The 25,919-nt window shown below is 36.2% G+C and overlaps 1 protein-coding gene across 5 annotated transcripts in view; it reads right to left on the bottom strand.

Moving 5' to 3' along the window:
• Zmym6 (zinc finger MYM-type containing 6) overlaps positions 1-25,448 on the bottom strand; it is a 37,732-nt gene extending 12,284 nt beyond the window's left edge. Inside the window, exons 1-15 of one of the 5 annotated variants that reach the window (XM_046468439.2) lie at positions 25,178-25,447; positions 24,674-24,768; positions 23,960-24,125; positions 17,965-18,049; positions 17,270-17,513; positions 11,613-11,787; positions 11,314-11,505; positions 9,128-9,278; positions 8,304-8,419; positions 6,803-7,084; positions 6,477-6,627; positions 5,488-5,660; positions 3,577-3,724; positions 1,925-2,065; positions 1,349-1,386 (exon numbers count right to left, since the gene is read on the bottom strand). In XM_046468439.2, the coding sequence (XP_046324395.1) occupies positions 1,349-1,386; positions 1,925-2,065; positions 3,577-3,724; positions 5,488-5,660; positions 6,477-6,627; positions 6,803-7,084; positions 8,304-8,419; positions 9,128-9,278; positions 11,314-11,505; positions 11,613-11,787; positions 17,270-17,513; positions 17,965-18,049; positions 23,960-24,052 (1,989 nt within the window). In that variant the 5' untranslated portion in view covers positions 24,053-24,125; positions 24,674-24,768; positions 25,178-25,447. Of the gene's footprint in view, positions 1-1,348; positions 1,387-1,924; positions 2,066-3,576; positions 3,725-5,487; positions 5,661-6,476; positions 6,628-6,802; positions 7,085-8,303; positions 8,420-9,127; positions 9,279-11,313; positions 11,506-11,612; positions 11,788-17,269; positions 17,514-17,964; positions 18,050-23,959; positions 24,126-24,673; positions 24,769-24,966; positions 25,134-25,177 lie in introns of those variants that run through there. The other 4 variants (XM_046468441.2, XM_046468440.2, XM_046468442.2 and 1 more) reach the window with 4 other exon arrangements.
• Between the last annotated feature and the right edge of the window lie 471 nt (positions 25,449-25,919).

The following is a 25,919-nucleotide window of genomic DNA, read 5'->3' as shown; positions in this document are numbered from 1 at the left end:
CTTAAAACCTCAATGGGGCCAGGCATGATGGCCCATGCCTGTAATCCCAGTGGCTCAGGAGGATGTGGTAGGAGGATCCTCTGGGTTCCATCCCCAGTATCAAAAAAGAAAACGAAAAAATCTCAATGGACTTTAAAATTAGAAGGGCAGTGACTTTCAGTAAAACATTTTGTTTCACTGTCATCTCCTTTCAAATCATGCCCGTACTGCCAGGATATTTTCCACTTATTTCATTATCCTTGCCTGGCTGTAATTTTTGTGAACTAAGGAAGTGCACCTACTTTAAGGCTGCTTTGGGTTTCTTGACCATCATCTCCACCACTGTGCAGGGTAAGTACACTTGGCTGAATTAGCAGTATGAGGTATCATCTTCATAGATTTTCATCACATCTAACTTCTATTCCAAAGCTACTGAATTTGGGGCACACTTTTTAGCACCAGCACTACCACTTAACCCTTGAATAATACCATCATATAAGATTTTTAATTATATCAAGAGCAAATGTTAAGATAGCAGCACAACAGTCACCAAAAACATTAACCCAAGAACTAACACACTAACATGATCCTGACAAAGGAAATTTTATTCTCCTATTAAGGTGATGCATAGTTTGTAATCCTTTTAGCCTACCAGATCTGAAATGATGCATTTCCTAAATTTTTAAAAATTTTTTGGGAAGTTTCACTCTATTTCAAATGAGACATAAAATGAGAGTTTACATATACTTTCACCTTGCACATTCTCACAAAATTTATTTACAAGGACTCCACACTAAACTTTCAAAAAACTTTCTAGTCTAAAAAATAAATACTTGAAAATAGTAAGAAAAATAAGCAACCAGATGAAATAGCAATCTTTTTTAAAAAATTAAAGTTAACACAAACAGTAAAATAAATCAGGAATATATTCTTATTAATGATCTAGAGGCAAACTATAACGTTCAAGACAAAAAGTTAGTGCATGATATATTACTCTGCCTTTTAAAAATATATATATATATTTTGTTGTAGATGGACACAACACCTTTATTTCACTTATTTAAATCTATGTGGTGCTGAGGATCGAACCCAGTGCCTACACATGCTAGGTGAGCACTCAACCACTGAGCCACAACCCCAGCCCCTATTTTACTTATTTTTATGTGGTAATGAGGATCGAACCCAGTGCTTTACATGTGCTAGGTGAGCGCTCGCTCTTCCACTGAGCCATAACCCCAGCCCTACTCTGCCTTTTGTAAATAGACTATAAGTAGAAAATTATTCAGATATATTAGAATGTTATGTCCAAAATGAAAATAAACCCTAATGGTATTATCAGGAAAAATAAAAAAGTAAAAATAAAACTTACATCTTCAATGATCTTTGCTGCCTCCTTAGTAGCTGCACCTGTTATAAATTAAGATTTTTTTTTTTTAAAAAGGTTTTTTTTTACAGTGATGGGATCAAACCCAGGACCTTGTGCATGCTAAGCAAGCACTTTACCACTAAGCTATACCCCAAGACATACACTACTATTCCCAAAACAAATATAATAACACTGAGATCAAGGAGTTAATTTCCTCCCTCCAAAGTAGGCTAAAGTCTAGACTAGAATTTTCAAAAAATGGACTAAGGAAACCACATCAATATCACCTGTAGTATATGGTAAAGGTAGGGATCTCCAGGCCCCAGGCCCAAGGCCCATCTTATTGCATTAGAATCTCTGATGGTAAAGAAGCAGGTATGTTAAAATCATCTGGGTTCTTGAAAAAAAAAAAATCAACAATCTATACGGCTTGCTTTTACACCAACATCACCTTGCTTGCTACCTACTTTCCCCAGAGACAGAGAAGAGGGTTTTCTTATATAAAGAAAAATATTACCAAGAAGAAACAATTAGGCTTACCTCTACCTTCTAGCCAAATGCCTTTTTATCAAATCATACCTTTTAAAACACTGTTAGTGTTTCCTGTAGATTGGGCAACAGGTATTTTTGCCAATGACACAACATTGGTTATAACTGGTGTTGTAACTGTCTTTGCAGAAGGGAGCTCCATCAAAGCAGTTCGTGCCTTACAAATATTTACTGATTAAAATAAATAAAAAGACCAGGTATAAACAAAATAATTATACAATACAACACACAAAGCTATTTAACAACAAGGTTCTCAAGAGGCAATGAAAATATCTAACTCTATATAACACTGGGTTGAGGGATTCTGGTCAGATTAGTGTTTACTGGGGCTTAAAAAGAGCTTGATTCTGGGGCTGGAGATGTGGCTCAAGCGGTAGCGCGCTCGCCTGGCATGCGCGGGGCCCTGGGTTCGATCCTCAGTACCACATAAAAATAAAGATGTTGTGTCCACCGAAAATTGAAAAATATTAAAAAATTCTCTCTCCCTGGGTTCGATCCTCAGTACCACATTAAAAAAAAAAAAAAAAAAAGGAGCTTGATTCTGTAAAATAAGCTTCAAATGACATTTTCTGGGTAAAAATATAGGTATTAGCTTCAGGAGTGACTGGGCTGTTCTATTAGTGAATGTTAAAACTCTACACTTAAATTTGCTTCAAATAAAAATTTAACATGCCAATTTATCTAAGTAAGTTGATGAGGGACCTATCTATCCACCACTTAACATTGGTTTTCTGAAGCTACATTACAAAATGAATATTCTTCCAAACATGACTGGTCCGGGATAACAAATAGCTAACACAAAAGATCAGCATATATGATTAAGGTAAGAATTAATAAGACTGCAAAGGTAGACAAGAGCCAGACTGCAAGGGGCCAAAGGACATAAATTCTGTTAATTAGGTAGCACTTCAGGCTCTGATCAGAGAACATTATATCAAGTGTTTTTTTGGGGGGATTTTTTTATTTGTTCTAATTAGTTATACATGACAGAATAAATTTTGATCCACTGTACACAAATGGAGCATAACTTCTCATTCTTCTTGATGTACATGGTGTTGAGTCACACCAATAGTGTAATCATACATGTATATAGGGTAATAATGCCAAGCGTTTTGATCTAACATTCAGAAAGTGCTACTTAGGAAAGCTACTTTAAGGACATGCCACATATCTATTCTTCTGACAGTCTGACCACATTAGCTGTCCTACTTACAAAATTATTTTATTCTTAGCCAAGAAAAACTTTGCTACCCATGAAGAAGTGGTCTATTTATTTTTTCTGAGATAATTAATGTGTTGTTCTTTTCTCCTTTGCTACAAACAGGCTCTGGATCAAATCTTAATCAGCTACAGAAACTATATTAATCTACTTATATCCTCTCCCTTTGTTTGTGCTGATTTTTTAAGTTTCAGACTAGTCAGTTAATAACTGAAAATAAACTATGTTAAGTTATGTATGTACACGTAAGTTCAATCAAAAGCAATCAAATAAATATTTCCTATAAATTAGTACAGATTTATTAATTTCTTGGTATGTTTGATTATGAGACCAAAATTAAATTTCCCATCAGATTATTTGAATCCAGTAAAATTTTGTTTTTATTATATTATTTTCAACTTCGTATGCTGATAATATATCCTAGAACTGATATAAAGGTCTCATTAGCTAAGTTTAATCTTACCTTTATTTTGTGGAGGAGGATCATTCATGCTTTGCTGATGGCAGAACTTCAAGACACAGAACAGATTACAGAAATGTTTGATGATGCCTCTCCATTTTATGGACTCACTTAGCTTACCCTGTCGTTTACAACCATCACACTTGGCCATCTGAGAAAGAAATTTAAGACAATATAGGCTCAAAACTATAAAATAATGAAAAGATAACATTCATCATAATCTAGAGGCACTATGAAAACATGGTATATAGGTCAGCTGAGTCTACAAAATGTAAGGTTCCTATTCTAAAATACTGAAATTAAAGTGTGAATATATATAAAATGTGAATAGATAGATAGATAGAGATATTCACACACACATATAATTATTTTTTTTTCACATAGATGTCCTAGGTTAAGAATATACAAACAGGGAGCTGGGGTTGTGGCTCAGCACTAGAGTGCTAACCTAGCATGAGCACTCACATGCGTGAGGCGCTGGGTTCGATCATCAGTACCACATAAAAATAAAAGATATCGTGTCCACCTATAACTAAAAAAAAAAAAAAAAAGAATATACAAATTGCTATTCTGTTTTCAAAATTAGTGATGAAAAAATCTAAAGGCAGATTCTATTTTCAAAACATTAAGAAGCCATATAGACATGGTGGTACACGCCTGTTATTACAGCTGCTGGAGAGGCTGAGGTGGAAAGATAAAAAATTCAAGGTCAAGGCCAGCTGAGCACAGTGATGCACGCCTGTAATCCCAGCAGCTTGGGAGGCTGAGGCAGGAGGATCACAAGTTCAAAGTCAGACTCAGGAAAAGTGAGGCACTAAGCAACTCAGTGAGACTGTCTCTAAAATACAAAATAGGGCTGAGGATGTGGCTCGGTGGCCAAGTGCCCCCGAGTTCAATTCCTGGTACCCCCACCCCAATGACGCACCAAAAAAAAAAAAAAGTTCAAGGCCAGCCTGGGCAACTTAGCCAGTTTCCAAGTAAAATAAAAAGGGCTGGGAATACAGCTCAGTGGTACAGCACTTCTGGGTTCAATCCCCAGTAACACCCCCACACACACATACAAAAGGCAGCAGCATATGACAGTAGAAGGAATATAGGCTTTGAGGTCATTAAGACTTTTATTTACTCAACAAACATCTAATTAGATATCCACTGTCTTAAGCACAGATTGGTCCTAAACATAGAAAGAGTGATGAAAAAGTTATTATCTGCCACCACAAGAATATTATATTTTGGGAGTGAGGTAGATAAGAAAATAGAGACTTCAATAAAGTGTTACAGGTGCTACCTAGGTGTCACCTACCAGCTTCCTCAAAGGCACATTACTTAACCTCCCTAGTCTTCACTTCTTTTCTTTATTTTTAATTGTAACTATCATTGACAGTCTTTCAAAAGGCAACCTTTTCTAAAAGAAAGTGGGTAAGGTTGCTAGTCATTGTCATTTGACCCATGAAGTAAGAACAAGGTCTGACTTCAAATTCTTCAGAGTAACCTAAATGAGAGCCACTTCAGGCAATATTATGTAAAGTTATAACTGAAAAGAACTCGAAGTTACAAACAAGGTCAATGTGCCTTGAAATAAATGAAAGAAAGCAAAAATAAATGGTACATGTCTTCAATCAACAACAAAGTCTCTAGAAATCCTAACTCTGTTCTCCAAAGATGGTTATATTCAACCAAATTTTGTTACAGTAGCCTATAATTTATTCTATACAGCTCTAAACACCACACTTTTATTCACATAATTTGAACATATTTTAAATAGAAAATAATTTGCACTAACTTAAAAAAAACACACAAAAGCCTACTTGGGAGGCAGAGACAGGATTGTGAGTTCAAGGCCAACTCAACACCACAGTAAGAACATGTCCCAGTGGGAAAACAAAGAAAAGTTAAAAAGTATATCACACTTACCTGATAAAACAAAACTGTAAATTTGGTCATGCAGTCTTCACAACAAAACTCTTCTAACTTTCCCTCCAATTGATTTTCTACCAAATTAGGGGAAGTCTGTGAACAATAACTACACATCTTACAGTAGTTTCCCCATCGCTCTCCAAAGTCTCGAGCAGAGAGAAGTTTGCAGACTGAGCACACACAGGGATGCAAGAAGAAACATCAAATTTACATTAACTTCTAGTAGGTAAAGTGAGTTTCTATAGTCACAGATACAAATCCTAAGCTAATTCCTAAACGTTTGACACACTATTTGCCTCTAGGTTAAAGAAGTCTTTTTATATTCACAAAACAAACCCACATCCCCTTTTAAATGTAAATATAAGACCATCTATATTCAGAAACATCAGAACTATAAGTTTCTTAAACCAAGAAGCAGTAACTGCTAAAGTTCCCTATTTACAAATAGGTCAAAAAACAAAAAAACTCTAATGTCATAGCTAAACTTATAAGACTTTCTATATGAATACCATTATTTAATTATATTTTGATAATTTTTCCTGAGGTTACTGTAACATTTATAAAAAGAAAGACTTCAGGGCTGAGGCTGTGGCTCAACTGTAGCGCACTTGCCTGGAATGTGTGAGGCACTGGGTTCGATCCTCAGCACCACATAGAAGTAAATAAAAAAAATAAAGGTCCATTGACCAACTAAAAAAATATTTAAAAAAAAAAAAAAGAAAGAAAGACTTCAGGGCTGGGGTATAGCTCAGTAATAGATCACTTTCCTACAACAAAAAGGCCATAAATTCAATCCCAGCACAGCAAAAAAATAAACTTGAAAAAAAGACTTTAAACTAAGTAAATCTCAACATAAAAAATGTTCAACTTACACCTCATAAGAGAAAAATTACTTGAAAATTAATCATGATTAATTGCCCAACTCATCATAAATTATTTCATAACAACCACGTGCTGTGTATATAATACGAAGCCATTTTCTTTACCTTCACTACAGAATGGCTTATCAACCCCTGAGAATCTCACAGTTTCCTTTATAATTTTCTGCAGTTTACAGTAGTCACACATTGCCATAACTTTATTTTTTCTTTTGTATTCATCAGAGCAAGTCTTGCCACAAAACAGAAACATTTTACCCTGCAGAGAAATAACAGTCATTAAGATCTAACTAAACAGCTGCTTTATTGTTAATAAATCCTTTTCCTTTTTATTTCAAAGCAAACTCAGTTGACTGTCAAAGATGAAAAAAGTACTTCTAAAAGTGCTTCTATTGCATAAGTTCCTATGCAATTCCTTTATCATCTCTCCTTACCTTGTAGAAAAGAAGTTCTGGCTTTGTGGCAAACAGATGATAACAGTGCTGACACTTGAGTTTCACAACTGTCTGCATTACCGCAACCTGCTGGGATTGTTCACCAAGAGTCTGGTGACTGGCTGCTATGGCAGAGCCAGTGACAGAGTTGGAGGAAATGGCAGAGGCAAGGCCACCACCTCCTGGTGGCCTTACTGATTGGCAAGGTGAACTCGCAACCACTTGGCCCTGAGACGGAGGCACGGCAGAAGACTGTGTTCCGTTTGGTTTGTTAAATACATTCTGAATGAACACAGGCAAAAATTTTAATCAACTGAGAAATAACTTAACTTGATATTTTTACTTTCTCAATTTAATTAATCCCACAACAGTTTTTAAAAATCGTATTTCTCATAGGAAGTGTTTCAATGACATACTTTCAAAATATAAGGACTGACAAATGCAACATTAAAAGGCTGAGACTTGACTAGAGTTGTAGCTCAGTGGTAGAGCTAGCATGTGTGAGGCACTGGGTTAGATTCTCAGCACTGCATATAAATAAGTAAAAAATAAAGGTCCACGGACAACTAATATATATATATATATATATATATATATATATTTTTTTTTTTTTTTTTTAAAGGTTGAGGACTGGAATCCAGACTGCCCAGATAACAAACTCTCAGATATTTCTCCAGTAAATTATGGCAGGCCTCGCCTTCCCTCAGGGTACCTCTTCCTGCATGCTTGTCACCAACCAAATCTTTTCTTGTTTTTGGTAGCATTGGGGAATTAGACCCTGGGCCTGACACATGCTAGGCAGGCACTCTACAACTGAACCCATCCCCTGCACCGCTGCCCCCATACTTTAAAAAAAAAAAAAAAAAACTTTGAGACACGGTCTCACCTACATTGCACAAACTGACCTTGAACTTGCTATCCTTCAACTTCTGGAGTAGCTGGGTTTGCAGGTGTGTGTGCCACTACACTCAGTTACCAACTCCTAATAGCTATTATAACACTGTGGCTACCAGCAGTCTCTTTTCTCCTTGGGACCAGAGATACCACATCAGGCCTCCTTCCACCCAGGATATCACAAAACTCTATTCTTTTTGTGTGGATTGCAGAAAATAGAAGAAAATGGGACAAGTGGATGCTTATAACTACATGCGAAGAGTTGTTAAGTTTCTGGCCCAGAATGACAGTAAGGGGCACATGAGCTCCCAAAGGCTACTACTGTACTTCACCATACTATAGCCTAGTCTCCATCCTTCAGAAACGGAGAGAACCAAGGGAGAAAGTAGAAGGGAAGAATAGTTCACCTAAGTACCCTGAATAATGAAGCCCTATGTCCAGGCTTAGATAATTCATACAAATAACCTCTGGAACCCAGGCTGAACAGAATGTTTTTCTTTTTAAATATGAAGTTTTTAAAGTATAGACCGTCAGCAGTTAACATTTTGCCATGGAATAAAACCTAAGAAAACTACAAGGATTAAACACTACCTTAGATTGATCATACCTGGAAAGCTACCACACAGTTGGAGCTACAGAAGCTGTATATAGTTCCATTTGACATGGCTAGGTGATACTGAGGGATTGCAGAGGTTTTACAACTGTGACATGAAACCTGGACGCCTTGATGACAAAAAAAATAAAAAGCAATGAATACATTATAAAAATGAACAAATAAAAACCTATAAGTGGAAGAAAAAATAATCAAATATTCAGTACAACGGCACAGCGGAGTAACCTGGGGAAATTAGTTCCAAAACTCCATGAGGATTCCAAAATCCGTAAATGCTCCATTTCCTTACATAAAATGTCACAGTATTTGCATGTAATCTATGCATACCTTTCCAAATATCTTTTCATATACTTTAAAGCATCTCTGGATTACCTATAATACTTGACAAGGAAAAAAATGTCTGTATATGTTTAGTACAGAGGCAATTTTTTTCTGGAATATTTTTGATCCAGTTGTTTGAATCCATGAATAGGGAAGCTACAGATATGGAATACCAACTATAATAAACAACAACAACAAAAATAAAGAACAAAAAAAATCAAGGAATTCTATAATAATTTGTAAATCTAACCACATCTAACCTTTATTAACTCCTATTTAAATAACTAACCAGAACTTACAATTATTTTTTCTTTCTTCTCATATACAAAGCCTATAAAATATATATACAATTATTTGCATTTAAAAATCAGTTTTTTAAATCAAACTTGAGTATTTAACCCTACAGATAAATTTAGGTTGTTAGAAAATGAAAGAAAAGAAGTTACAGGCTTCTTCAACAGTTACTAATCTATAAATTTATCAAATTTAAACATTACCTGAAGAAGTAACAGTTTTAACTCTGTAAGCAGATAAGCAATTAATAGAACAGAAAAGTTCTGTTTTTCCTGAGTCATTTGTAGTCTCAATCATTTCAGCAGAGCGCCTCAATGATTTCCCCAGAGCATAGGGAGGAGTTTGAGCCGAATTCTATTAAGAAAACAAAATAATGTTTAGATATTTAGTGCAAGCACACATAACTACATATTGTTCTAAAAAGAAGAAAAGCTACCTTTAACAATTGCCTTTGACTGAAATATTTGAGCATGACAAGTAGACTTTTCTGAAAGTTGGAAAACAGGTTTTTTCAGACAATAATAAGATTGAAGAAAAGTAGTAGCTACTCAGACTTTAGCGAGAACAAAACACATTACAAGTAATAAACAAGGAAATAACATACTTTTCTCATCATAAATAACCAAAGAGGACCAGGTGGTCCCTGAGCCAAACAGCCATCCTCAGTATGGACCTAAACCTCAATCTAGTAAAATCCACCACCATCTTTAAAGCTACTTAACTTATGAGACTCTTTAGTGAGAGACTGAAATGCTATTTTATGCATATCATGAGATCTTACAGTACTACTTTTTTTTTAGTTTTTTTATACTTGGACACAATGCTTTTATTTTCTTTATTTTTATGTGATGCTGAGGATCGAATCCAGCGCCCTGCACATGCTAGGCGAGAGCTCTACCTCTGAGCCACAACCGCAGCCCCAGAACTACTAATTTTTTTAAACTGAATTTCATAATAAAGTCTGCCTGTAAGTTTGTTGCAAGAAATAATTGTAGTATTAAATGGCTATTATTTATACAACCAATCTTTCTGAATGCTTAATTTAAGTCAAATCCCATGCTAAGCAATTAACATAGACTATATCATATCATTCTTAAAACAACATAGTGATGTGCTTTCAAAAATTACATTAACCAAAGTTTAAAAAGCAACTTTAGTTAAATTCACAGATAAATAGAAACAGGAAATTAAACTTATTCCATCACACTCCAAAGTTTTGGCTCCTAACTGCTATATTATGGTCTCAGTAAGAAAGTAAACAGCAGGAAAATGTAAATTGTGAAGTTTCACATAATCTTCCTAGCAAAAGAGGAACATCCTTTATGCAATGGACTGAGTACAACACCAGTAACAAAATTAAACATGGAACTGATTTTTGGATCATTTACAAAATATCAGATTCTATTCCTGTGAGAGTAGTAAATAGACTGCCTAAGTGGCAACTCCTAGAAAAGATATACTTTTTAATCACGAATGTACATTCCTAACAGCACAACAGAATTACCAAATCAAAAACCTGGTCAAAAAAAAAACTGTCATTCAAATTCTTTTTGTTTTTAAATATTTATTTTTTAGTTGTAGGTGGACACACAGTATCTTTTTTTCATTTTTATGTGGTGCTGAGGATCAAGCCCAGTTCACAGTCTTTAAAAAAAAAAAAAAAAAAAAAAACTAAAAACCCAAATCATTAGAAATAATCAAATTTACAAAGTGATATTTTTAATAACCAGATTAATCTACTATTCACTATAATAAATAAAATCAGCTAAAGTATTTTAATACTTAAGCCAAAATAACAATTAAAAATAAAAAACAAAATGACAATTAAGTTCAAAATACTCTTCAGAATAAAAAAGATGCTGGGAGTGGTGGCACACGCCTATAATCCCAAAGGCTCAGGAGGCTAAGGCAGGAAGACTGCAAGTTAAAAGCCAGCCTTAGGAACTTAGCAAGACCCTGTCTCTAACATAAAAAAATATGGCTGGCAATGTGGCTCAGTGGTCAAGCAACCCTGGGTTCCATCCCTGGTGCCAAAAACAAACAAAAAAAAGGTAGTTTCCCAAGATTCACTGATTATCACCTTTTAACTTTTGCTCATAGTTTATTAACAATAAGGAGTTTTCTTCACGATTTCACAAAATAGTTCACACAGCAAATCATGTAATTACCTATGAATTCTTAGGCATGAAGAGAACCTTAAAGTAACCTACTCCACCTATATCATCTTACATCACAGTCACCCCTGCAATATCAGAATCACATTTTCCTGGAGAGGAAATCACATTAGGTTGAATGGATGGCAGGAGCTTACTCTTTTACTCTGCAGTTCATCCCTACTCAGCCAGCTCAAGAGTAAGCCTGACTATGCATGACAAACTGATATTCATACCTGCTTGTATGCTGTAACACTTGTTGAACTAAAAACCTTCTGGGATTGGCAAGGTCCAGAGCTACTATAGCAATAGCTTCCACAGTTCTCACAACAGTTCATGGTGAGGTTGTTGGTGGAGTGAAATTTGGAAAAACAGGCATCACTACAAAGACCATGTACCACATTTTGATATTTAACTTCAAATCGAACCTAGGAAATAAACACACAAACACACACACATATAAAGTAAGTGCAGCCAGTTAAAAAAAATCTCTGATCTTTGAGAAGAGTCCCAATAAAAGTAAAATGTAACTTACATCAGCATTTTTCTGACACATACTGCACTTTGTCGAAATGCTATTGGTATATATGGTAACAACAGGTTTTTTCTTTAGCTCATAAGAAGACAGGCATGATTGGCTGCAGAAATCTTTGCTAAGAGAAGAATTTTCAAACCGGGTTGTGATCACATCCTTTATATTTAAAATTTCTCTAAAAATAAATAACAAAGGCAAAACAAAATGTAACTTTCTCCTCTTTGTAAGCTAGTATTTACCCCTGATATTTACCAGGGGCAGCTAGAAAAAGAACTTGAATAAAGCATATGAAAACCTAGAGTTGTGGCTCAGTGGCAGGGCGCTTGCCTAGCATACATGAGGCACTGAGTTCGATCCCCGGCACCACATAAAATAAACAAATAAAATGAAGGTACTGGGTCTATCTACAAATTAAAAATAATAATAATAATAATAATCTGGGTTGGATGATTATGTTCTGTCACTTATCAGCTGAGTAACAATGAGTTAGGCAATTACTGTTTCAATTTCCTCGTGTAAATGGGGTTTATAATATCTAATTCACAGATGTGTGGAGGGAGAACTTCATTTAAAATATAAGCAGTCAGTGGGGCATGGCTGCACATGCTTGTAATCCCAGCTACTCAAGAGGCTGAGGCAGGGGCATCACAAATTAGAGGCCAGACTGTTCAACTTAATAAGACCCTGTCTCAAAACAATATAAAAAGAGGCTAGGAATAGCTCAGTGGTACAGCATTTGCATAGCATACAGGGGGCTCTGGATTCAAAAAAGAAGTTCTTAATTAAAAATAAAACAAAAAAATATAACTGGCCAGTAGCTCATGACAAAAAAACAGTGAAGCTTCCAGCTCCAACCAAATTTCATCTCTAGAGTCAATAAGACTAAATTCAGTGGCCATCCCGTAACTCCAGACCTCAAGATATGTGTCCTCTTACTCTCCAGCAACTGCCAAGAATAGAAATATGAATGAGACATTATGTGAAATTTTTTAAAATTTAAAAATACAAGATTTGAGGAAATGGAAACTACCAATGACTAACATAAAAAATAAGCATGACATAAATGAGACAGGAAGAACACAAATAACTGAATAATTGTGTGCGATTTCTTTTTTTTTTTTAATTGTATGAGATTTCTAGAGCCATTTTATAAGAGCTAATTATTGCAATTAGCACTGATGGAAATACCCTGGTAAAAGAGAGCCTAAATATTAATATTCCTCCCACAAGTATAAAAATCAAAGGTAACAGTCATTAACTAGAAACAGTAGTCCAGGTCACAATAATAATAATGGCAGTAATATTATATATAAGTAAACTGAGTAACTAATATGTGCCAGGCATTATTCACTTTACTCAATTACCCTATTTATTTATTTATTTGGTACCAAGGATTGAACCCAGGGCCCTTAACCACCAAATGAAATCCACTGCCCTTTTTGAGACAGGGTCTCACTATGTTGCTGAGGCTGGCTTTAAACTTGCAGTCCTCCTGCCTCAGCCTCCCGAGTCGTTGAGATTACAGGTATGTATCACCACCCCTGGCTCAATTACCAATTTAAATATCATAAAAACACAAGGAGGGAAATATAATTGCCACTTCACGAGTAAGAAAAGCAAATCAGAGGTGAAATCACTTGTCAAAGTTGTACTGTTGGCCAGCAGTGATGGCAGAGTACAAATGCAGGCAGCCTGGAATTAAATTGTTCCACTAACTTGGCTCCCATCTGTATCTTTATTATGCAGAATAAAAAAGTAAATAGATATGCTTATATGTAAGTGAAGTATTAATTTTAAAAAGTATCTCTCTGTTTTACTAAAAACAGCAATAAAGAATTTTACTTAATAAGGCATATCTGCCAGTGACATAGTGTATGCATAAGTTATTCAATAAGAATGACTTTTTAAAAAAACTGTGCACACAAATACAAATGCACTCCAAACCTTATGTATTCAAATGAGTGTTAAACCTTAACATTTATCCCCTTATGTATTCAAATGAATGTTAAACCTTAACATTTATCCTGGGGAAAAAAATTATACCTGTTGCCATAATAACATGGCTCAAAACATTTTCTTCTATTTTCTCTTCTTTCCCTTAATTTCTCTTAATTTATAAGAACCTAAAACCATTGTTTAATTGTATGACTGAATATCATGCTTGACAGGGTAACTCAGTTTAATCACTCACTATACTGACCTGATAAGACATCAAGTAACTTTTTTTTTTTAAATCCATGCTGAAAAGAGAGATTTGTACCCTAAATTAATCTAAAAGAATGTTCCATACACTCTGAAGGCAATATCCAGAGATCAAAAACTTTTTGGGGGGGCTGCTCAGTGGCAGAGCATTTGCCTAGCATGTGTGAGGCCTTGGGTTTAATCCCTGGCACCACAATAAATAAATAAATAAATAAACACATGAATAAATAAATCTAAACAAGGGCAGCACTGTGGTAAAAAGTCACCAACCAGCGTGACTACTTTAAAAACTATATTATACACTCAGATGTGTAAGTCATGCCAAGTTCTTTAAAACTTAATTCATTTTATATTGATATTCAATATGTTGAAACAAGATATCTAAAAACAAAACTAGATTTACTCTTTCATTTCAGTTTCATTAAAATGACATTAACAGGGCTGGGGTTGTGGCTCAGTAGTAGAGTGCTTGTCTAGCATGCCTGAGGCACTGGGTCTGATACCCAGCACCATATAAAAAAAAGAAACTGAATAAAGAAAATAAAGGTATTGTGTCCATCTACGAATAAAAATATATATTTAAAAAGACATTATCATATTAAAGTATAAAAAGGGCATTTTAAAACGAATTACATTTGAATATACAAATAAAACCCTGAACAACACCTCTCCCTTTTGGAGATTTTTCTTTTAGCAGAATTTACTTTTAGATACCTTAAGCCAACATGTTGGGAGTCGCCTGGGCTCCAAAGACTAACTTCCCCATCCCCTGAGAAGAGCCGTCCAGTGGTGAGCCCTGTTGGCTCACATGATCCTTACCCACCAATCAGACTAGCCTTGCTGGCTCAATGACCCTTACCCACCAATCAGAAAGCACCCCATGCCAACTGTCAAACCATTCAACCATTAAACTGTCATAACTGTCAAACTACCCCCGGCTCTATAAATATGCAGAGGTGTTGCTCAATAAACGGGCATTTTCTCCAACGACGAGCCTTGTTCGTTCTTTCAAACACACCAACTAGATAAAGAAACTGTCACCTATCTTCAAAGATGAAAGAGCCTATAAAGTATACACAATAATAATGCAAAGTAATAATTATAAATAGTAGCACATAAATATTTAAAATTTATTATTAACAGTAAGATTCCACCTATCAAATATGTGCTAGGTAATGTTTTAACACTGTCTTATTAAAATCCTAGGGAACCAGGCACAGTGGTACACGCCTATAATTCCAGTGGCTTAGGAAGCTGAGGCAGGAGGATAGTTCAAAGCCAGCTACAATAATTTAGCGAGGCCCTAAACAACACAGGGAGACTCCATCTCTAAATAAAATATAAAAAAGTGCTGGAGGCTGGGGATATAGCTCAGTTAGTAGAGGGCTTGCCTCACATGCACAAGGCCCTGGGTTTAATCGCCAGCACCACAAAAAAAAAAGGGGAGGTAGACTGGAGATGTGGCTCATTGGGTAAGCACCTTTGGGTTCAATACCTAGAACAACAACAACAAAAATCCTAGGGGGTAGGGAGATCAATAAATGCAAGGGACTAGGGGATAGCAGAAGTGGAAGGAGGCAGGAAGCGTTGGGGAGTGATATTGACCAAATTACTGTGTTGTTCTGTGTGCCTGTGCATGTATAAATATGTAACAAATCCTATCATTATGTAAAACTATGATGTACCAATAAAAAAACGTTGAAAGAAAAAACTCTTGGGGCTGAGGCTGTGGCTCAGTGGTAGAGCAGTTGCCTGGCATGTGAGGCCCTGGGTTCGATAATCAGCCAACATAAAAATAAATTAATAAAGGTCTACTGAAAAATAATTTAAAATAAATATTTTTTAAAAAGATGTAGATATTGGGCTGGGGCAGGGGCTCAGTGGTAGAGCGCTTGCTTAGTATATGTGAGGCACTGGGTTCGATTCTCAGCACCACATAAAAATAAACAAAAAATAAATAAATAGTTTAAGGCATTCTGTCCATCTACAACTACAAAAAAATCTAAAAAAAAAGTAGTAGATATTATTTACCAGTGAAAAACTGAGATTCAGAAAAGTTAACATATCTCTCCCAAGTCACTTAGCTAATAAGAAGTGATGGAATCATAATCTAAAACACCAAGCTCTTTTTTTTTCTCCCCCTTTAGTTCTGGGGATTGAACCCAGAGCTTCACTCATGTCAGGCAACTGCTCTACCAATAAACTACCACCACTGATCTACAACCAAGCTTTTAACTTTTCTTCCTCTACGTAATCACTACTGACAACACAAGCTTGCAACAATTTCATTTGCTGTCTCATTCATGTGTGATCTTGGCAGCTGCTAGCCAGTAAGAAGACATTTACCTTAGGATCTAGAGTTGTGTGATGGCCACTAAATCTAGTCCTACCAGCTCCAGCAAATGAAACTTGAAGCTAGAAGTCTCACACTTTCTTACTGGAATCAACTATCATGAAAATAGGCAAATCATGGCAAATTCTTCAAAAGTAAGATAAAGGAAAGTTTATATAACTTTCTGTTTCTTCTTCTCTCTGCATCTAAGCAGTATTATAAAGCAAGGACCCAAATAAAGGCTCACAAGGATATTAGAAGTAAACACCTATTTCTGTGACCACTTAGCAGTTTTTGCCTTCTAAAAAATTAAATAACTTTCATATATTATTAAGAATGAATCTAAGCTGGATGCAGTGGCATGTGCCTGTAAACCCAGGCACTCAGGAGGCTGAGGCCAGAGAATGGCAAGTTTGAGGCCAGCCTCAGCAACTAGCAAAATAAAATAGAAAAAGAACTAGGGATGTAGTCTCAAAATAAAATAGAAAAAGAACTAGGGATGTAGCTCAGTGGTAAAGCACTCCTCGGTTAAATCTGGAGCGCACACACACACACACACACACACACACACAAAGTGATACTAATGTATCTATACTTTTGTGGGGGTACTGGGGATTTAACTCAAGGGTACTTGACCACTAAGCCTCATCCCCAGCCCTATTTTTTTGTATTTTATTTTTTAAAAAAAAGGGTCTCACTGAGTCGCTTAGTGCCTTGTTTTTGCTGAGGCTGGCTTTGAACCCATGATCCTCCTACCTTAGCCTCCTGAGCCACTGGGATTATAGGCATGCACCACCATGCCCAGCTGTATCTATACTTTAAGATAGCTTTTAAACCAATTCTAAATGGTTGTTGTCCACATTTACAGAAATATGAGTGGTCCTACAATTCCAAAAATGGTTCATTTCTTTCCATGGTAAAATTTAAACTGAAAGAGGCAGAAAACTGGTTTAGGCAATACTTCTAACACCAAGTTACTTATATAATGTTGTAAAACTTCATATAATTAAAAAACAATTTCCATAGAAATGTGTCAAAGAGACATGAGGTAGCAACATGTTTAAACTAAAATATATACACATTTTAAAAAAGTAAAAAAGAGATATCATTAAGAATTTTATACTTTGAGCAGTTTATGCAGGTTTTCTTGGGAGGAAGTGGTAGGCAGACAAGTGAAGAATATCCGATAATACATCGTGTGGAACAGAAGAGCTGAGTAGATCCTGTCTTGTGATATGCAGTTTGACCCTTGTAAAGCATCTTTTTACAACCAGAACAAAAAACCTGAATAGCTACAGGTGGAACTGAAGGAACCAATACTTTTGCGCCAGGTGGTACAAGAGAAAAGCCTGAAGTCAACTGCTGGCCTAGCAAAATAAGAAAAAAAAAACACCAGTTTTAGTATTTTTTATATATGCAAAATATTAAATGTATATATGATTCTTTTTTAGGACATATAATCTGTTTTGAAATTCAATGAAACAATGTTCTAAAACAGGGGTTTCAAACTTTTTAAATTATGACCTATAAAAATTAAATTTTACATTATAACCCAGTTCTCACACACATTTGTGTGTGTGTACAATTTAATAATTGAAACAGAAGTTTCAAGAAATAGTACATTTCCCTGCTATACACATCACATTCTGATATATTCTCATTCTGTTTCCTTTTTTTAAATGATGGTGAATAACAGCTCCCAATTTGAAAAACATGCTCTAAAGGAGAAGACTTAGATGAAGAGGTGCTTTCCCTCAATTGTATTAGACAGAGTAAACAAATATTAACAGTATTAACTCACACAGTTCTATTTCTTACCAAGAGAATTGTCACTAACTGAAAATACAGCACTGATTTTCAATTCACTTTCTTGAGTTTTTGGCTGTTGGGCATGTCCATACTCCTTTTAAATACAAAGAAAAAGAGAAAAATGAATAAAATATATGTAAGTAATTCTATCACATTCATATCTTTTATATTTTACTCACAATCACCTTCACAAATATCTCAAAAGTCAAAATTTGAAAGTTATTAGAGTAGATTTAATCTTCATAAAGACAATCTTTAGAATTGGAGAATATTTTATAAAGCTATATCCACTTTCCAAATATAATCTTGATGTATGAGAATAATATACAGTTATTCCAACCCAGACTACTACTCATTTTCTAGGATGTATTTACAAGGGAGCAGTAAATGAAATGAAATCTGGATGATTTAGAGATTAGATCTAAATCAGTAATTTTAGCCAAAAGACTTATAAGCTGTCATATCTGTAACGGCAGAAAAGAGAGAAGAATTTCAATGCAATCAACTCATTATGCACAAAGCATCACAGCCTAAATCAGATTTACCTTAATATACTCTTTAAAATGTAGAATAAAATAATCATTAAACAAATTTTTAAAAATATATACACCTATCTTGAAAAGGACTACCATTTATTTGGAAATCACGACCATCTTTTGTGTTAAAATGGCCTTACATATTTCTGAATAAACAATTTTTAAAAAACTGTCTTTTCTAAAACAATGGATATAATAAATGGCAGTTAGCAAAACCTACCTATACTTATTAAAATAAACAACTATGTCAGTTCCAAAACCAAAAATTTTGAAATTGCTTTATTAAGTGCCAAAAACTAGGAACCACTGCATTAATTCACCACTTTCCGTGAAAGGTACTTGGACACCAAAAGAGGTGCTCCCTATAAGACAGAACTGTCCCCCATCTCTCACTCCTCATAAAACTCAGCTCAAAGTGGATCAAGGACCTAGATATTAGACCAGAGACCCTGCGCCTATTAGAAGAAAAAGTAGGCACAAATCTTCATCATGTCGGCTTAGGAACAAGCCTCAACCAAACACCTAAAGTGCAAAAAGTAAAATCAAGAATCAATAAATGGGATGGTATCAAACTAAAAAGCTTCTTCACAGCAAAGAAAACAAGTAAGAATGTGAAGGGAGAGCCTACAGAATGTGAGAAACTCTTTGCCACCAGCACCTCAGATAAAACATTAATCTCCAGGATATATAAAGAACTCAAAAAACTTAACACCAACAAAACAACCCAATCAATAAATGGACAAAGGAAACAAACAGACACTTCACAGAAAAAGAAATACAATCAGTCAACAAATATATGAAAAAAATGTTAACATCTCTAGCAATTAGAGAAATTCAAATTAAAACTACACTAGATTTCATCTCACTCCAGTCAGAATGGCAATTATCAAGAATACAAGTAACAGGTTGGGGTTGTCTCTCAAAGGTAGAGCGCTTGCCTACCATGTGTTCAGTCCATGGTAGGCACTGGGTTCAATCCTCAGAACCATATTTAAAAAAAACAATTTAAAAATGAAGATATTGTGTCCACCTATAACTAAAAAAATAAATATTAAAAAAAGAATACAAGAAACAATAAATATTAGTGAGGATGTGGGGAAAAAACACTCTCTCATACATTGCTGGTGCGACTACAAATTGGTGCAATCACTGGAAAACAGTAGGGAGCTTCCTCAGAAAACCTGAAATGGAATCACCATTTGATCCAGTTATCCCACTCCTCAGTTTATACCCAAAGGACTTAAAATCAGCATACTACAGCGACATACCCATAACAATGTTTATAGCAGCTCAATTCACAATAGCAAAGCTATGGGACCAACCTAGCTGTCCTTCAACTGATGAAAGGATAAAGAAAATGTGGTACATATAAACAATAAAATATATCTAAGCCAAAAAGAACTAAATTTTGGCATTTGCCAGTAAATGGATGGAACTGGAGACTATCATGCTAAGTGAAATAAGTCAATCCCAAAAACCCAAGGCCAATGTTCTCTCTGATATGTTCTACTCACAACAAGGGGGGGGAATGGGAGTGGGCAGAAGTTCACTAGATTGGGGGGGGGGGGGGGAAAAGGAAAGGAAGGGATGGGGCATGGGAATAGGAAAGACAGTAGAATGAATCAGACATAACTTTCTTATGTCTTATATGTATACCCAACCAGTGTAACTCCACATCATGTACAACCACAAAAAATGGGATATTATACTCCATATATGTATGATATATCAAAATACATTCTATTGTCATATATAACTAAAAAGAACAAATAAAAAAATTTCAAAAAAGATAACTATCATACAATCTTTATAGAAAAGGAAAGTAAAGTTTAGAGATGTTCCGTAACTTGTCCAAGGTAACAAAAATACTAAGTATGAAAATCAAACCCAGGTCTCTCTTCCAAAATTCATGCTCTCTCTCACAGATGTACAAATATAATATAACTGATAGGATGAATTCAAACACTGGTCCCCAACTGAAATTAAGTTTTCTTCAGTTCTCTTTCATCTCATTTCTCTCATAGCACTTATCATAACATTATTTCATATTTTGAGGAATGGTAATGTGATTAATGGCTAACACACTAGACTGAAAGGACTATGTCCATTATGGACAAGGACCGTATCTGTCTTTTCACCTCTGTATATCGGATACCAGGCATAGTAAACAACAGAGAAAACTATGGTTTCTGACAGCAGAGAGAAACATTATCTTGGCTCTTGTACAAGTTACTTAAACATTCTTCATTTCAATTTCCTTAACTGTAAAATAAAGATATTACCCATAGACCATTAGCAGAAAACAAATGATTTAACTAATATAAAGTGTGTAGCATAATGATGTATACCCAAAAATACCAGCTCTTATACTTAGTGGCCATAATAAATATTTTATGAATGAATAAATCCAAATCCATTCCATCCAAAGTGAATGGTCTTAAACATTACTTGATATTTATTTATTGGCACTCAGAGGTAGAAGTTAAAAGTACTAATATATACCTTCCTCAGTTTTGCCTTATTAACTACTCAATCTCTAATATTTTTCTTATATTCTTATTATATTTCCCTGGTCAGTTTCTTTTATTTTGCAAAATAACTGTTCTAAACCTTCATTACCCTCAAAACCATACCTCACATATTTCCTGCTCACTAATGTTTCAATTTAATCAATTAAAAACAAGCAACTAAGCAACAAGTTCCTCAACATCCTGATTCCCGCTATCTATAAACTGATCAGCAAATTTTTCTCTTACCTCACAGGAAAAGGCAACCTTCTTAAAACAGTGCTTGTGTTCACGATTTTTCTCTTCCTTCTTCTAGCACTCTATCCTGCCTCCCTTTAACTACCACCTGTCTCCATCTCCATATTGGTTTCTTCCCCTCGAATTATAATACTCCCCTCCCTCTTCCCTCTCTAGTCCACCAAACTTCAATAAATGTACTTCACTCTTTCTCTACTTCCTCACTTTAATTTCTTCCCGAACCAATCAGGCTACTAGTTTATCAGAAATTATTTAAGATAACCAATCATCTCAAATTACCTAGTTCAATAAACACTTTTAGGTTTCTATCTTACTTGGCCTTATTTAAATCTGACACTGTCAATGATTCCACTGTCTTTGGTTATGTTATTTCATTACTACTAAGATATCTGCAATACACTGGATGTCTATGTCCCCTCCTCCCAAATTTATAAGTTGAAATCCTTATAATCTCTCAAGTGACATCTGGAGGTGAGCCCTGTGAGGTAATTAGGTCATGAGGGTAGAGACCTCATAATCAGCATTGGTGCCCTTATAAAAAAGAGGCTAGAGGGGCTGGGATTGTGGCTCAGCGGTAGAGCGCTTGCCTAGCACAGGCAGGACCAGGGTTCGATCCTCAGCACCACATAAAAATAAAGGCATTGTGTTATGTCCATCTACATCTAAAAAAATAAATATTAAAAAAAAAAAAAAGAGGCTAGAGAACTAGCTAGCTTTTTCACCACCTAAGTCTACAAGAAATTGGCTCTTCCCAAAACCCAATCATCTGGCATCCTGATTTCAAACTGCTAGCCTCCAGAACCATAGGGAAATTCATCTGTCATTTATAGACCTTACAGTCTATGGTATTGTTATAGCAATATGAAATGACTTAGTGCTACAGTTTGAATGTGATCCATCCCCTCTGAAACTTACGTTGAAATTTGATTTTCACTGAAAAAGTGTTGAGAGGTGGTGACATCATTAAATGGTGATCAGACCACTAAGAGGGATTGATGTCTTTCTTATAGGACTGAATTAGTTATTGAATGTGTTGTTATAAAGCAGGGTTTAAATTTTGTAACTTCCAAGCTCGTATGCTTGCCCTTCCACTTTTCCACTATGAGGTAAGACAATACTATGCACTCACCAGAAGTCAAGCAGATACTAATAACGTGTTCTTAGACTCACAGCCTCCAGATGTGAGCCAAAATAAACTTATTTATAAATCACCCAGTTTCAGGTATTCTGTTATAGCAACAGAAAACATATAAGACAGATGGTATCCTTAATTGTGTGACCTTTTAACAAACTACTGTCTGTTTCTTATGTATGTCTGCTCCTATTTAACCCAAAAGTTGCAATCACCAAGAGGATTCATGTATGTAAACTGCTTGCAACAGTGTTCAAGCTCTAAGTACATATAATAAGTTATTAATAATTATATCATATTATTATGACACAACATATACTACATATGGATACACTAATACCATCTGGTTTTTTAAAATATTTGTTTAGTTGTCAATGGATCTTTTTATTTTAATTATTTATATGTGGTGCTGAAGATTGAACCCAGGGCCTCACACATGCCAGGCAAATGTTCTACCACTGAGCCACAACTCCAGCCCCATACCATCTGTTATTGTTGTTGTTCACCATCATTATCATTTTAATACTTTTCTGTTCCAAGTTCACTGGTCTTGCAGTTCACCAAAAGAACCATGTATCTTTCCAACTCAGGACTGTTTTGAACACTCTTCTTCATGCCAGTTGCCTAGTCAATTTGTTCTTCACAATTTAGCTTACAAATCCTTCCCTCTGGGAGGCCTTCTGTAATTACTCCTATCCCCTGACCAAAAGTAGGTCAGAGTGCCCATTTTTAGGCTTTTCTTCCAAAGCACTTGTTATAGTTTGTAACCATACATATATAAATATTTTTTTTTAGTTGGCCAATACTTGTATAATCTGTCTTCTTTACTAATTACTAAATTCTACAAGTAGGAGACTAAGGTAACTACTCCTGGGCCCCAGAGCATACAATAGACAACAAATACCTAACAGAACAAGAAAGTGATATCAGATATAAGAGACTTTTTTTTTAAAAATGCCAAATATGAAAAAAAATGGTAATTCATAACACTTTCTTTTTACAAAACAAAATAGTGTAGGGTTACCAAGATATTTTATCATTCAAAGCACAGAAATCTGATTAACCCATTGTCTTACTCCATTTTGTGTTGCTACAAGTGAACACCACAGACTGGATAATTCATAAGGAAAAGAAATTTATTACAGTTCTGGAGCCTGTGAAATCCAAGATATAAGGGTTATACATAGTCAGGGTCTTATGTGCTGCATCAGGGGAAAAGGCAACAGAGGATCCAAGAAAGAGCAAGAAGCAAAAGAGGGCTGAACTGGCTTTTATAACAAGAAGGCCTCTCTTGCAATAACTAACCCACTCCATGGCATCAATCCATCCTTGAGGACAGAAGTCCTCATGACCTAATTATCTGGTATTAGGCCTCAACCCCCAACAACATTGCATTGGTTAATTATGCATCCAACACATGAACTTTGAGAGTACAAAATCAAACCAAAGCACCCACCTAAGGGGGAAAGAATATTTGTTTTAGTTTATAAGCCTTAAACTGGCTAGGTAAATTTTTCAATTCAAAAGTAGACAAGGGGGGGGGGGGCACTTTTTCAAAAGGAAAAGTTTACTTGAGCATTGTCAGGTTCTTCTTTAATTTTGTCCAGAAGCCCCTGTTGAGGTATCATTGCTTTGACACATCCACCATCCAAAGGTTCTTTCATTCTACTTTTTTATGTAGAGGCGTTCTAGTTTTATAACCAATAGATTTCTTCTTGGCAATGGATAGTTGGACTCCTAAAACAAAAATACACAATCAGTACACAGCTATTTAGTGTTTTTTTGTTTTGTTTGGTTGGTTGTTGTTTTTATGGGGAGGGGGAATCCTCCCCTTTATCAATGTTAAAAGTGTCAGGATTGAACATTTGAAAAACAACCCTCTGGAACCATGACTAACTGTTCTTTTTTCTTCCTGCTTTCTCTCCTTTAGTAACTACCTTAACATAAGAAAAGTCTTCTATCAACAGCTTGAATTTCCCTGTTAAAGACAAGCACTAATTTCTCCAAAATGTTTAAGGTTGCAAAGGAAATTAGAATAGCAGACCCAGCTGTGAGAGGAAGTTACCAAGCTTTCAGAAGAATGGATTCAAGAAATACAGTTCCTAATTCCAGGAGTACTGACCTAGAGGTCTTATTTCTTAAAGAGGGACACAGCAACCTCCCCATATCTCTAACTCACCCTTCACTTGAACCCTTCAAGGGTGCCAATTCTTAGTCTAACGCTAATTCAGAGGTCCAGACCCCATCACGACAATATGCCCTTAGTTAAAGTGGGTCACCTGTACCTTTCAGCGTCTCCATAGGGGTCAGGCCCCTCTGAATGCAGGTAACGCCATCCTGTAAACAAGAAACTTGGCCATTCAAGTCAGCTTCCCTTCCTCTAAAAAAAAATGCATATTAAAGTTGAACCAAATGGGAACCTCTCCAAACAAGACAAACAAGGAAACTGACAACTGCTCTTAAAGTCCGTGCCAAAGAAGACTTAAGAACTTTTGACCACTTGCCACAGTTTTAACCACCTAAGGGCGCTCATCCCTCCTCCGAGTTATTGCATGAGTTCCCAAGTTCCCATTCCCACCAAGAAGTCTCGTGCCCGTCAGTAAGAACCGACGCCGCAACCCAGTCTTGGAGGAAGAGCATTGGACCCGCTGGCCCGTCAGCACGTCCCCAGGAGACCTCTGCTGTAGGAGCATGCCACCGCTGCCGCGCAGCCCACCCAGCACCTCCTAGTCACGTGGGGCGGCTGCGCTCCGCCCCCCCGCCCGCCTGCCCTCCCGGCGGCGCCCCACCTTCAGTCGCCTCCCGGTTCCCGGAGGAGTCTCGAGCGGAGAAAGCAGAACAGGAACTAAGGCCTCGCGCTGGCAGGAACAGTATTTTCTCCTACTGGAATTCTGCGGGATCCAGCTTAACGCAATATTCGGCCAAGGGCGCGTGTGCAACCCTGGTCTCCGCCCTTCTTTCCCGTCATGCCATAAACTGAGCTGAGTGGACCTTACCAGCACTGGTCTCCACCCTTCTCTCCCATCATGCCCCGGACCTGAGCTCAGGGAGCCTTCAGAGCCCTGTCTCCGCCCTTATTTCCCGTCATGCCTCAGACCTGAATTCAGTGGACCTTGCCAGCACTAGTCTCCGCCCCCTTTTCCCGTCAGGCCCCAGGACCTAGCAGAGAGGACCTTCACTCCCAGCATCCCATTTACTCCAGTTATGGTTGACTTCTTAAAGAAACAGATCCTTGTTAAAGAGTGGAAAAGGAGTTTGGGGTAGGCTGTCAGGGACGTTAGATGGCGCTACAAGTGTTCTGCTCTGTTCTTTAATGGCTGTTTGCAGAAAGGTGGCCTGTCAAGACAACATAATAAATAATACAAATAATACCTGACATTTCATGTATTATTCCAATTAATCCTTTTTTCTTTCTTTTTTTTTTTTTTTGGTGGACTAGGGAAACTCAGGGGCACTCAACCACTGAGCCACATCCCCAGCCCTATTTTGTATTTTATTTAGAGACAGGGTCTCACTGAGTTTCTTAGCGCC

This window comes from Marmota monax, unplaced genomic scaffold (assembly GCF_021218885.2).
Source record: "Marmota monax isolate L192 unplaced genomic scaffold, Marmota_monax_Labrador192_F-V1.1 WCK01_AAM20220418_F8-fsc00008, whole genome shotgun sequence".
Classification (NCBI taxonomy): Eukaryota; Metazoa; Chordata; class Mammalia; order Rodentia; family Sciuridae; genus Marmota; species Marmota monax.
The sequence above is the reverse complement of the archived record's forward strand: the minus strand, read 5'-3'. Positions and strand labels throughout refer to the sequence as shown.